At 43.3% G+C, this 14,302-nt stretch overlaps 1 protein-coding gene across 3 annotated transcripts in view; it reads right to left on the reverse strand.

Moving 5' to 3' along the window:
• The window catches only part of PTPRB (protein tyrosine phosphatase receptor type B), a 118,303-nt gene that overhangs the window by 27,803 nt on the left and 76,198 nt on the right, over positions 1–14,302 (reverse strand). For all 3 annotated transcript variants that reach the window (XM_028490393.2, XM_024122792.3, XM_024122790.3), the window contains 5 exons: positions 12,299–12,562; positions 11,273–11,554; positions 7,576–7,854; positions 6,881–7,030; positions 4,262–4,505 (listed from right to left, as the gene is read on the reverse strand). In XM_028490393.2, coding sequence (XP_028346194.1) covers positions 4,262–4,505; positions 6,881–7,030; positions 7,576–7,854; positions 11,273–11,554; positions 12,299–12,562 — 1,219 coding nt within the window. The remainder of the gene's footprint in view (positions 1–4,261; positions 4,506–6,880; positions 7,031–7,575; positions 7,855–11,272; positions 11,555–12,298; positions 12,563–14,302) is intronic.

Below are 14,302 nucleotides of genomic sequence, written 5' to 3' on the forward strand. Positions count from 1 at the left end.
AAAAAAAAAAAAAAAAAAAGGTTCTGAAGAACCTAGGGCCAGGACAGGAATAAAGATGCAGACACAGAGAATGGACTTGAGGACACAGGGAGAGGGAAGGGTAAGCTGGGACAAAGTGAGAGAGTGAAATGGACATATATACACTATCAAATGTAAAACAGTTAGTGGGAAGCAGCCGCATAGCACAGGGAGATCAGCTCGGAGCTTTGTGTCCACCTAGAGGGGTGGGATAGGGAGGGTGGGAGAGAGATGCAAGAGGGAGGAGATATGGGAATGTATGTATATGTATAGCTGATTCACTTTGTTATGCAGCAGAATCTAACACACCATTGTAAAGGAATTATACGCCAATAAAGATGTTAAAAAAAAGTTTCTTTTATTCGTATAGTGATTTGTAAGTGTGAAGAACTTTTATAAATATGGTTCTATTTGACCATCTCCAATCTCTCCAATATAAGAAGGTTATGATATTATTTCAGAGATTTGGAACCTGAAGCTTGGGGAGATTCCATTTCTCACTCAAGATCATAAAGAAAGCTGGTAAAAGAAAACCAAACTCAGTACTTTCTGACTCATAGTCCAAATCTCTTTCTCTTATTTCCTCTTGGCTTAATTTTGGTTTAACAGCGGTGACTTCTGTTGGAGGGGTGGCAAAAAGGCCCTGGGCTAGGAAGCATAGGGTTTGAGGTCTAGCTCTCACTGTCACTGATTAGGTGAATAGTTCCCAAAGTTCTTGATGCCTCAGTTTTCTCATCTGTGAAAATAAAAGCATTGGGTATAACAACCTTGACAGGTTCTGCTCTGGGATTCACAGGTGCAAATGCAAAGTACAAAATGGATCCAGATGAATAAGGGCCTTTAGGAACCCTGGAAGGAGATAATGACTTACTGTAGACTTGGCTTAAAACTAGCAGGTCCACAGGAACTCTGCCCTTAAACCCTTCCAGTAATGGACACCACAACCACATTTCCTAGCCCAGCAATTAGCACCTATTCAGAATCCTGTCCCATCCTATCTTCCTGCTTTTGTCTTCTCCACTACCCCTCTACATGACCCCCACTTTCAAATGGCAGTATTTGCTCTTCTCTAAACAATCTGTATATTTCTGCCTCTGCACTGTGACTGTTCCCTGCACCTTGAATCTCCTCTTGCCTCTATCTCCATAGTTTCAAATTCTTCCCTACTTTTCAGCGCCCAGCCAAAATGATACCTCCTTCAAGAAGCCTTTTGAAACTTCATAGCATTTATTTACCTATACCCCTCTTATGTCCTTCAACATTTCTGCCCGTATTTTACAGACATGTCTTCTGTATATGTATATAAGATTATTTTAATGAACTGATATCTGATAGTAAGTTTTTCAACTTTAAATGTGTCCAGAATCAGAATTCTATAGCACAAAGTTACAGATCATGTGGTTCAATTTCCTTCATTTGAGGAAAATGAGGTCAAGAGAAGCTGATACCCGATCGTGGTCACATTGCTCTTCTATTTAGAATAGAAACAAAACCAGATCAGCACTTTCCCAACCTCCAAACTGCTTCTCACCCATCATGATCCGCCCGTTCTCTTCCTATATGGAACAACGCTAATTATATACCCGGATAGTAGGAACCCAACAATGAACGGAAACACATTATACATTCGTTGACATAATAAACTTGCATATCAGCTAAACCTAGCATTTCTCATTTCTTTTCAATCCTAATTTTTCTTTTTCCATGTTCCTTCCTGTCTACCTATTCTCTCTGAAAAAAAAAGATGCCTGAGAGCATTGAGGGTCACCATGGTGATTATCGTTGTGAGACAGGCAGAATTCTGCCTGCACAGAGCCTGGGTTCAGCAGCTACCACACGGAGGGTCACTTAGCATGCGGTTCTCTGTGTTCGTATCAAGCATTATCTGCCTGGCATACTGTTCACAGGAGTGAACGAAATGTGGAGACATAGAGGAAAGCTGTGTCCTAGAAAACAAATTAGTACGGCAGGAGGTGATTAAGCTATAATAAGAATGTGTAACTCTTCATAGAGCATCTTGGTTCATTCTTATTTGTTCATAAACATTTAATGGCGTCTCTTTTGTGCCCGGTACTTGCCATATTGTTTTGTGACCGATATCATGTCTGTCTCCCCTATTGGACTGTGAGCTCTTGAAGCCTAGTGAAGAGGGTAGGCTATTAAACAAAGGGCTAAAAACCACTGCTAACTGGAGGATTAGAGGGGTGTAGAGACTGGGTGCTGTGGAAATGTAGCTGAGGGCCCAACTGCCCAGCTGTGGGTTAACGGGGTGGCGCGGGCTAGTTGCAGATTGAGCTGGCTTTTAAAGTGTATGAAGCAATTCACCAGTCAGACTGGAGAGTGGAGGGCATCCCACATAGAGTGAAAAGAATGTGCAAAGGCTCAGGGGTCTAAGAGAGCCATGTCAGATTTAAGGGAACTCAGAGGAATAGGGCAAAGCAAAAGGGCAGAGTGTACTTGGGGCAAATGGTGGGAGACAAAGCTGACGGGGCAGGCTGGAGGGAGGAGGCGGGGGCTTTGTGTGCCCTGCTCTGGAATCTTCACTTGCTCCTGGAAATGAATGGGAACCACTGAAAGACCTTAATCTAGAAGGGACATGGCTAGGTTTGATCTGTCATCTACATGACTCCTCAGGACAGTCCTGTGATGTTTTGCAGATGAGGAAAGTGAGAATCAGAGAACTGAAATGCCATTTACAAGGTTACACAGCTGAAAAGTGGCAGTGCTGGAACTCGAATGCAGGGCCTCTTTCTAGGACCTTGGCTGCTGTTATGGACAGGAAGGAGTGTGCTGGGAGACTGGGGGCCTGGTCCACACATGAACTCTCTCTAGCTTCTTGTTCTCTTTCTTAAACGTAGTAATGAGTCATCTTCTCTCCTTCTATTTCCAAAAGCAAACAAGGAAACAAACAAAAACAGCCTCAACTTTCCAACCCACAAAGAGAAAATAGCCCTTAGGGGACTTTTCCTCAAATTTCCTGGAGCCCAAGTGACCAAGGAGCTGAGGCATCTCTTGATTCTAATAGGAACTAAAGGATCCCGGCGTTCTGATCTCTTTTATATTTCTCCTTTGCTTTGTCTGAGCTCTCATCTCCTTCAGGTAGGCTCATATGGCCTTTTCCTCAAGCAAACATCACTAATAAGTTTGTGTGTGTTTACTTCGGAGGTGCCAACCTTGGCTGTGTGGCAATAGCGCTTTTGTGGTGAGTCCTGGGCAGAGGTAGCTATACAGAGTTTCTGCTCAAAGTGAGTCTACTGTTTTAGGGAAACTGTTGGCCTGCCTTTGTTGATGCAAGGGAGGGGCTAAGAATGACATGATGCCGTGTCACTGTCTCCTTTTGGAGCTGGCAGAAAAGTTTCTGCTGAAATTCAGGGGTGATACTCAAAATATGCAAGAGTTAATAAGACCTGGACACTGACCAACCAGAATGGACACTGGCTCATAGAGAACCCGACTGACTGCCATACTGGCTGGATATCAGCTCTGCCAACACCCAACAGAGAAGGCACATCCTCTGCAGAAGTATTAATCTTGGATGCCTGTGGCCTTATATCCAAGATGGCAGCCTAGGTTCTCTATCTCTTGGGGATCCTGGTTTGGGGGGCTGTGTATACTTATACCTGCTTTCGGGGAGCATTGTGTAGATGAAGGGCACAGACAATTCCTACAGATGGAAGGGCCTGTTGGCTGTAGTAGAGCTCCCTGGGGCCAAACCAAATAGCTGCTCCTTTTCATCTGCCATCTTACTGGGAGGAGAGGGTGCTTCCACTCATTCAGGGGCCTTTCCCTCCCAGGGTTCTATCTGGACCAAAGAGTACTTTCATCTTGTTACGTCTTAGAAGGTAAATTCCAGTCCTCACTAAAAGTGGAAGATAAAACCTCATATTTCTTGAGTCTCCCTGAACTCAATCTTTCTATTTGGACATTTTCACAATTGTTAACATGGTAAGTAAACTGTCTGATTCATACTAGAGAAGTTTTAGGAGAAAGGACAATCTATTAAGAACCTTCAGTTCTTCACATAATGAATTGGAGCTTTTGCACAATGCGAAGGCCTTCTTTACACATTACCTGTGAATGCAGGCAGGAACACAACTTTTATAAATTACCTAGTAGAATGTAGAGCACTCTTGTAACGCAGGTTATTAATCTACAGGAGCTCGTGTGCATCAGAGGTCCAGAGAGCTGAGCGCCCAGTGATGGAGCACGTCCCTTCTAGCAAAATGACGGTAATACATCTAACCTGTAGGCCGTGCGCGGCTTCAGCGGTCCGTCACAAAATTTTTGCTGATTGGGATCACATTTTCCACCCAGGCTCTCCATCTCTGCACCAAGCTTAATGTTAAAACTCTTAGAGTTGCTGTCAGGACTTTCCGCACATTTGCTGGCAAAATAATCAGTCTGATACACCCGAATGGAGGCATTGTGCCTGTATTCCAGGTAGGAGGGCAGAGGGTGCTGTTGTTCTGGCTTCAGCTCATCACTGCCTGGAGGGAGAAAACCCACAGTGAAGCACTGACTTTCTTGTGACTTCAGTGATTTCTAACTAGGTTTCTGAGGTTACCTCCTCACCCACTATCTCTAGTCATCCCTGGAGTGCAGAATCTGTGATCTCAAAGGATGCTATGAAATTCTCCCAATGAAATTAATTTAATTCACTTTTACTAAAATAAGTAAAAATTAAAAATAAATAGTGCATATACAAAATTTTATATATGCATATTCATCTACACCGACACACGGACACACACACACACACACACACACACACACACTATCATTTTTCTAGGAAATAAAATATGTGTGAATGAGAGGGTGGCTCATGCATCAAATGATAACGTGTCCCGTAACTCCAGAAAGTTGGACACTCCCCATTGTGCTACACCGACACACGGACACACACACACACACACCCACACACACACACACACACACACTATCATTTTTCTAGGAAATAAAATATGTGTGAATGAGAGGGTGGCTCATGCATCAAATGATAACGTGTCCCGTAACTCCAGAAAGTTGGACACTCCCCATTGTGAGAGTCAAGCCACTCAAAAAGGTCTCTACCTTGCCAATAACCATTGTAGCTGAGCGAATAAGGAGATCCCTATGACCTGGGAAATGGGGAAAAGATAAGAGGAATCGGGTCTGAGGCCAGAGCAGTCGCCTCATAGGCACGCTCCTCGTGCCGTGCCCAGGCTGATAAGTGCTCCGTGTCCTGCTCTGTTATCTTGAGTACAGCTTAATCCTGGCTTGAATTTGGTCCCTCATGCAGAACACTTCCCAGAACTCTTCCCCTGTCCACCCAGCCTGCTGTGTGTTTTGGCACTGCAAACTCGTTTTGATGTTGGCTGGAGGAAAGCATAATTAGGAAGAAAAATATTATAGAGATTGGATACCATTTACAGTGAACTTTAAGGAGTGGTACTGTGGGGCTTCTTTGTATCCTGGACTCAATTTATTAAACTTTTATTGTTTAATAAAATTTGCTCAATAATGAATGGATCTTGGAAATAGCATTCTGTTGGCAGTAGTTAAAAGGAAGGTTGCCTTTAGGAAGGGTATATATGCTATAAATGACACTTATGTGAGATGGCTTGTTATCTTAGATCACCAGGGGGAGCATAGCCCATCTCCATGGACATCAATAATTGAAACCCACCTGGCTGGAGCGCACGAGGCTGAATTCTGGGGTATTACTTTTTTTCAGCTACTGCCTTATATTCAGGTAGGAAAACACTGTCTTCAGTGCAGCCTAATTAAATTTAAAGTCTCTCCACAGTTCACCTATTTATCTCCAATTAGGATGTGTGAGGAAACTTGGAATGCAACATTGACCCTTGAAATTATTGAATTAATTATGCATAACCAGCTCTAGTACAATTAAATAAAATGTAAAAATACACAGTGAGAATGAAATACTGTTTAGCTCCAACATTCATCATGGCAGGTTTAAAGCTTCGCATTGCCCACAATGGGTTAAAATAGTCTGGGATGCTTAAGAAACTCCAGTGCAGCACCTTAAACAATTTTGAAAAATATAAGACATGTAGAATATATTAATGTCATTCCAGACACAAACATCTCTTTTGGAGAAATAACACACAAGACCTCAGTGGCAAATACACAAATGGACATGTGTGCCCCCAGATACAGCACTCCTGCAGATGATTTGATAAATGCTGACATAATAAGCTCTAAAGATCATACTTGGTGGTTGTATGGAATGTTATTATAAGAATTACCTAGTATTTGCCTGATCCATAAGAATTGGGTAACACTGAATAATTTAGTGGACTAGATAATGAAACATATTATTGAAAATTCAGTAGAGAAAGGAGGAATGCTCTTCATGATCATTTTTTTCCCTCTTTTAAGCTTTTGAATATTTTTGTGAATTGGTGGGTGGTTTGGGAGTGTATGATTGGTGCAGGTATTGAGACAGGAAGGGGGGAAGGCAGATGAAGCATATAGCTGCTTAATGGCAGAACAAGGGAGCTGAACGGGACTGAATAAGTAGCAAAGAAGACTGAATGAGTCAATACATGCAATGCACTTCCAACAGTGCCTGGCGCATAGCACGGGCTCAAGAAATGATGGTTATTGTTATTACTGATGTAGTTGCTGTTAATATTACTCACCCATTTAATAATTAAACCCAGCAGATAACAGGCTTTATTGCTGAAAGAACCTTTGAGCAGTTTTTTGTTACATCTCCCTGCATCCAGCAGAGAGAAAGTGAAATGACGTAAAAATTAAGTTTTCTTCCTTTAAAAACTTGTCACAAAAGGAGCTCCCACAGTGACTTTTGGGAAAGTAATCCTGTGTCTTACAGCAGAGTTAATTCGTGATCACTTACCGTCAGCCTCTCTCACCACCACTGTGAAGTATTTCACAGCTCCATTGGTGTCGCTGAACCAGCTGCAGTTGAAAGTAAAGTTGATGGAAGATTTGCTAATTAGCACATCCTTTTTATTCACCCGAATATGTGGAGGTGGAGGAGGAGGGCCTGGAAGAAGGGTGGGGAGGGAACCAAGAAGGGTCACAACTATGCTTTTACATATAAAATATCAGTGAAATGAAGATCTCTACTCACCTACATCAGACTCTGTGTGTGTGTGTGTGTGTGTGTGTGTGTGTGTGTGTGTAATGGTGTAATGCTTGAAATCAAGAAAACCTCCTCCTCTCCTGAGGGGAAGCAGGCAGAGGAAGTGATTTGCCAGTAGCACATTAAACATAATGAAAGAGGCAGCTCCTCAGCAGGATTTCCTGAAGTTGTAGCATCAAACTGCTTAAAAGCTCCATTATGGCTCTAACTGTCAGGCAAAGAGATGTATTTAAATACTAACTCATTCAGGTTCTTTAAGATCATTTGACTTGTTTGCTGCCAGGCTGCGTTACACAGAGAAATGTTTCTACTTCCCAGAGCCTTTTAGGTCCTCTTCAAGTGACAACAAGACACACTAATGTGGGTGAGCCGTATGCACGTGAACAGGGGTGGTGGATACCATGGAGAAAGGCACACGCCCTGTGTACGCCCCCAGGGACACTTACGGTCTATCATGGTGATGGTGCTGTCTTCGACCACCTCACTGCTCATGCCGGCTGACTGCACCTTGATGGACACCAGGTATCTTTTATGGGGCACTAACATCATGATGTTAAGCAGAGATTTTTCTTTCTCCAACTTTCTGGAGAACTCAACTTCTTGAGTGTCCATTTTCCGGCACTCAATGCTGTACCCATCAAAGTCAGAATCGGGAGGGATCCAAGAACAGGCAATGGCCGTGGAGTTCTGAGGACGGCAATGCAGATTCTGTATCTTGTCTGGCTCTAAAGGGGACAGGAAGAGACACTTTTCACAACTCTGGGAGACATCCTTTTAGCTCCTTTGGCTCCAACTAGCTCAGAGAGCTAAATAAATAATTCTCAATCTTCGTGTGAATTGCCTTTCATAGATCTCCAAGGGGATTTCTGCCTATGAGACCCTGCTTTGAGAAACACTAAAATTAACATTAAAATTCTGTCCCTTTAGAAAAATCACCAGGTGCCATTGTGACTGGAAACACAAATGTACACGTGGACACTGAAATCAAGCGGAAGAAGTCAGACAGAAGGTGGGGCAGAGTAGCCGAGAGGTGCAGCTTGATCTGCCTGAATTCAAGTTCTATTTGCCAGTGACGCACTCGTGGGCAAGTGACTTAACATATCTGTGCCCTATCTGTAAAGTGGGGAAATTAAGAATACCTATGGTATGGTTACCGTAATGACTCAATGAGCTGAAACATGCACAGCCACCCAGCACAGTGGCTGGCGTGCTAACTGCTCAATAAATGTTAGTTCTTAAAATGAGGAAAGTAAGAAATGGCACGGCTGACGTTTTTACCTTCTGGATCTGGCTTCTGTCCGTCTTCCATTTTTTGCCTGCCCCTCCCTGCTTACACGCCATGCTCCAGGGACTGAACTGCTGTGATTCCCCACATATGCCAGACTCTTCCATCCCCCTGTTTCATCCCCCTGTGCTATGGTCATTCACTTTCTTCTGCCTGACAGAGTGCCTGACTCAGTAGGGACTTGAATGGCAGCTGATTTTATTTGTTCCTGTGAGTGACACAACCATGAGTCTGAAAGAAAAGCAGTCACGTGACTGTGCCAGTTAACAACCAAACTGTGTAGGCTACCCCGTTATATATGCTCTTCTGGGAACTGTGTGTAGACCTACTTGGCCCTCCCGGCGCAGCACCTGTTGCTCTGATTCGGAGCACGACCCACCTTCCCCTGACATGTGCTTTGTTACAGGAGTCCTTGTCCTCAGCAAACAGCATCTGTGTGCTACTGAGTGAATTCCTGTTTCATATCAAGGTCTATAAATGTAAGCTAAGTCACAGCAGGTTAGATGAGGATGATTTAGGAAAAAAAATCAAGCCGAGGATTTTTCAGGATAGAGGAAGAATTGGCCTTCGAGGCAGACAATAATTGTGTCTTTTCAAACATTAACTGCTTGTTAATCTTTTGAGCTCCCTTCAAACCAAGTCACAGCTGAGACCCAAAGACACCTCCTCTTTCAGCTTTGGAGAAATTCTTTGAAAACATCCTGCCTAATCCATAATTCTGATAATTTACACAAAGTATAATATGGAAATTTGCTTTGATCTCTTCCCTCAGGTCCTTCTCTCTCCTCCTTTTCACCTCTAAATCCTGCCTGTTTTCCAAGACTCAGGTTACATCTCCATTCACTAAGAAACGAGTACCTACTATGTGCGATGTGCCCTTCTAGAGACTGTGAACAGTACAGAAGTGAATAAGACATTAGCCTTAACCTCCAGGAAGGGAGATGAGTCCAAACCAGTCATAATACAAAGTAGAAAGGAGAAGGTACCAGAAGAAATGGGGAAGAGGATGCTGTGCGAAGTGACAGACAACTTTCTGCTTCTGGCGTTAGCGGTGGGCAGGAGTTGGCAAAGCCTTTCTGGCAGAGATGACACCTCGCCAAGATATTGGGAGAGGGGCATTTTAGGCAGAGAAAATCACGAACCCGGGCACAAGGGTGGGGCTGGCAGGAGTAGGAAGGTGGCTGGTGGAGCAATGCAAGCTGTTCAGCATGGCTGGAGTGTGTTTGTGAGAAATGGGGCACTGGAATGATTTTATATGAGAATTCTCAACTTCTGTTTTGTTTAATCCTCTGTTATCTTGTGTTTTCTGTTACCCACAGCCAAACCCAATCTGAACTAATGCAACCCTCAACGTTCATTCCGCCATTCCCCGTAAAACTCAGCATCGAGTCCCTCTTGGTGCCGGTTGCTTTCCTCTTGGGCAGGCCCCATTTGGTAAATGCCTCTCTTAAATTCTAGCATCCAGGACCGAATACAATATTCCAGATGTGATCTGACCAGCCCAACCTCAACTGAGCTCTCAGATTCTAACACCTGTGATTCAATTACACAGCCCACAATATGCCACTGCAAACCCCTCTTGATCTTGCTATAAACTAAAATTCTTAGTTCTTTTTCACATATTTCTCTTGACACACACCTATCTGATCCCAGACTGCTCTTTGGGTACAATATCCAAAGAGTTATAATTTTTGTAGCATTAATGTTTGTTGAATTAACAAAACAGCTACTGGCTTAAATTTCTAATTTTCAGCGTTGTATTTTATCAATAACCAATAACTATCTGATCTGATCTCAGAAACTACATTTACTGGGTATTATTGAAAAATAAATATTTGGATTGGGGTTCTTATACCAAAAACTTCTGTTTCTTTGAGGTCTGTGGTATTTATCTCAAAATGCCTTGGGGAAGAAACCGATATGTACTTTATTGTTGAAGTATTTTCATCTTTAGAATTTACAGCAATATGTCCTAACCAGTCCCTCTGTTTCTAGTTTGCCCCTTTCAATCTGTTCTCTGTTCCACCCCCATAGTGACTTTCTAAAATGCAAATTTGATTATATCTCAGCTGAAAATCCTTCAGTGGCTCCAATGGACTGAGGTTCAAAATCATCACCATGGCTCACAAGACATTTTATGACCTGATTCTCCTAATCCTCACCTTTTATCCTCTGGCCAACTAAATTCCTTTCTATTCCTGTCTCCTGCCTGGTTTTGGAATCTTTTATTCTCTCTACCTGGAACATTCTTTACTTCTTTCTGCATCTCCACCCAGTGAGTCTTACTCTTTCCTTGGGTTTTTTTTTAACATCTTTATTGGAGTATAATTGCTTTACAATGGTGTGTTAGTTTCTGCTTTACAACAAAGTGAATCAGTTATACATATACATATGTCCCCATATCCCCTCCCTCTTGCGTCTCCCTCCCTCCCTATCCCACCCCTCTAGGTGGTCACAAAGCACCGAGCTGATCTCCCTGTGCTACGCGGCTGCTTCCCCTAGCTATCCACCCTACGTTTGGTAGCGTATATTTGGATGTTTCTTCTCCTAGGAAGCTCCCTTTTATTGGCTCAGATGCCTTTACCCTGTGTTTCTCTAGTGCCAAATACTTCCTTCATCACACCCAAAATGTCTTTTTAATGATAGTACCTCCCACTCAACTGTAAGCTCCATGAAGGCAGAGATTATTTCTTGTTGTTCAAGTTGAATAAATGAACAAATCTATATAGAACTTCTGTCTGAATTCAAATCTAACCAATTTCAGGTAAAAATGTGGATTTAAACCAAGCCCCATTGGAATAAGACGTTTCAACACATACTTCCTCCCCACTTCATCTGAGAATCAAGACATGTCATACTTGTCCTCACAGATCCAAAAATTGGTTTGCTGTAGGTTTTCCAGGAATCACCACTGACAGTCTTGACACTGAATTGATAAGATCTCCCTGGACGAAGACCATACACGATGCGTCCTTCTGATTTTCTGTTGCTGTAGGGGTTGAAGACTGTGACGGCATCTCTGGGGAACCACTGCAGCTCAAAGTCATCGTAGTCTGTCCAGTCCGGTGGCCCTTTCCAGGTGATGGCCAACGATGTGTTCGCAACATCGGCAAATGACATAAGACTGGGAGGACTTGGGGCTGTATGTATGAGAAAGTAAAAAATCATGTAATCACTTCTATGCCATAACATATATAAATAAGAGAGCTGAGCGACATCAGACATACGTTTAATGTACTTCATAGGAAGAGGTAATATGATAACATAATAATAAGAGCTTCCATTTTACAGTGTTCACTACGTGTAAGACACTGTCCTCAAGCGTTTTATGTACATTTTATCTAATTTTTATAACCAGAGCTTTTTTACTAGGGTGCTGTGGAGCATGAGTGTGCCCTGAATGGATTATAAGTATGAGAAGATATTTATTCCATTGGATTTGGGGATGTGAAGGCTAGAGTCCACAGACAGTTACATCCAATTGCAGAGAGCCTTGTTCATTGACTCCAGGGTAGCACACAGATATCAATGTTATCTGTGTGTGCCCAAGAGATAAGAAAATTTAGAAAGCACTGATCATAGTAACACAATGATGATGTATATGATTATCCCCATTTTACAGATAAGAAAGCTGAGGCTTAGAGATGCTCGGTGACTTGCCCAGCTTCACATAGGTAAGTGGCAGAGCTAAGCCAAGGACCTAGATCTTTTCACCCAAAGTCTGTCTCCTTTACCCATTCTATCACAGAGCCTTCCCAAGTTCAGGGGCTAGCACATGGTACATCATTACCGATTTTATTTCTTATTAATAAGACCGTAATTAAAACATGCCTGTGGAAGCTACTTCCCACTAACACTTGGCCACTGGCAGCTGGGCTTCTTACCTGTTCTGCTCTCCGCCGTGACTTTGTTGCTGAGATCTCCACTATGAGTTATCACACACAGCGTGTATTTCCTTCCTGGAACGAGGCCATGGAAACGCCACTCCGTCAGTTCCTTGTCTTTCCAGTTTTCCTTCTTTGTGCCATTGGGGTTATAGAGAATCAGCTCATAAAAGTCGAAGTCCCCAGAGGCTGGGCTCCAGCTGAACCAGAGACTGTCTGTCATGTTTCGATTGGATCCCTTGAGGTTACTCACAGAGGCTGGGACTTAAGAGAGGGAAAACCTTTACTAAAAACAAGACAGATAGAAACAAAGGCATTTTGGCCCACAGGTGAAAACATGAGCTATGTTGGGTGTACGGGTGAGTAGTGCCTATTGTAGAGCCAGATCTTGCTTCTACTTCAGGTCACTTGAGTCTAGGGGCATGTGGTCTAGAGACCTGGCACAAATTAAAATAAAACAAAGCACAAGAGGTGGTGACTTCTATATGCTCGCTACATGTCCTCTGAAAAACATATAAAGTGAAATCTTCAGAAATGACTGAGACTGGTCAAATAGTTCATAACTTAGGATATAAAAAGCCCTGAAAGTTGTTCATAAAATGTTCCTGCCCCTTCCAGTCTGGCCCATCTCACTTGGGCCACCATCCCATAACATCCTTCTCTGGGCCTTTTTACTTCCTCTCCATCCTCTCTTAGGTTCTCAGTTCTCTCTCTCAGCCCTTTCTTCCCCCAAAATCTATACTGATGGAACCTCACTTGGGAAGTGAAGTGTTAACAGTCATTTCTACCGTAGTATAAATTAGTCAGGCTGGCACCTGTCCTGTCGGTATGTAAGCTTCATGATTCTTTGGAGAGTGAAGACTGTTGTCCCTTGCTGGAGGAATTTTAAACATTAATGAGCTGATAAGGGAAGATGTGCCAAGGGCAGATGGCCCTGAAGATGGTAACATCTAGGAAATTCCACTCATGGCTTATCCGCTGCTCTTTTTCATTCCCTCAGAAGACAAGCTGAGAACTCCTGTTGAGTGACTAAAATGAGCTCTACCCATGGCTCCTCTCACCTTCGGGTCTCAGCTGAAAAGCCTTCTCTGTCTAAAGTGGTCTCTAAGTCTTGTCCTGCCGAGTCACGCTGTGTGACAACATAATGTTTATTTCCTTCAGAGGATTTAAGGGGTTCCAAAATCATCACCCTTTAAAATTTGCCATCCCACCCCCTCCTCCTCGCTGCTAGTGTAGAGCCCTGTGAGGTCAGGGGCCTTGTGAGTCTTGTCTACTCTCCTAGTGCAACAGTGAGCCCAGTGCCTGGCACACAAGAGCACTCAAAAACAACTGTCAATTAAGAATAAAAATTGGGGACTTCCCTGGTGGTCCAGTGGCTAAGGCTCAGCGCTCCCAATACAGTGGGCCGGGGTTCCATCCCTGGTCAGGGGACTAGATCCCACATGCATGCTTCAACTCAAGCATTCACATGCCTCAACTAAGACCCAGCGCAGTCAAATAAATAAATATTTTTAAAAAGAATAAAAATTGAATAGAAAAAATGAGATAATGGACTCAAATTATGGAGAAAGAGTAGATTCAGTTTCGTATTTGCAAAACCCAGAGATGTTTCTCTCTCTTATTTTCCTGGAACTCTTGTGTTCACTTCATCTAGTGCTGTGTTCTGACTCACAGCAGTCTTTGCTTGTTGGCCCCATTTGTAGCTGCCCTTCTTTGGACCTGCTCTCCACTCCATCTATTTCCTGTAGAAAGCTGAAAGGCACAGCTTGAATTGAGCGTCGATGGGTTATAACCCTCATGTTAGCAGTTTGCTGGCAAGTAGAGGAGCCAGATTCATTTTCTTCACTAAACTTTATGAGGTAAGCACGTGGAGGAAAAAAAGCAAAAACCAATGCAAAAAATATTCTGGGGGCCTCCCTGGTGGCGCAGTGGTTGAGAGTCCGCCTGCCGATGCAGGGGATACAGGTTCGTGCCCCGGTCCGGGAAGATCCCACATGCCGCGGA

The sequence above is a fragment of the Physeter macrocephalus genome, chromosome 6 (genome assembly GCF_002837175.3).
Source record: "Physeter macrocephalus isolate SW-GA chromosome 6, ASM283717v5, whole genome shotgun sequence".
NCBI classification, from domain to species: domain Eukaryota; kingdom Metazoa; phylum Chordata; class Mammalia; order Artiodactyla; family Physeteridae; genus Physeter; species Physeter macrocephalus.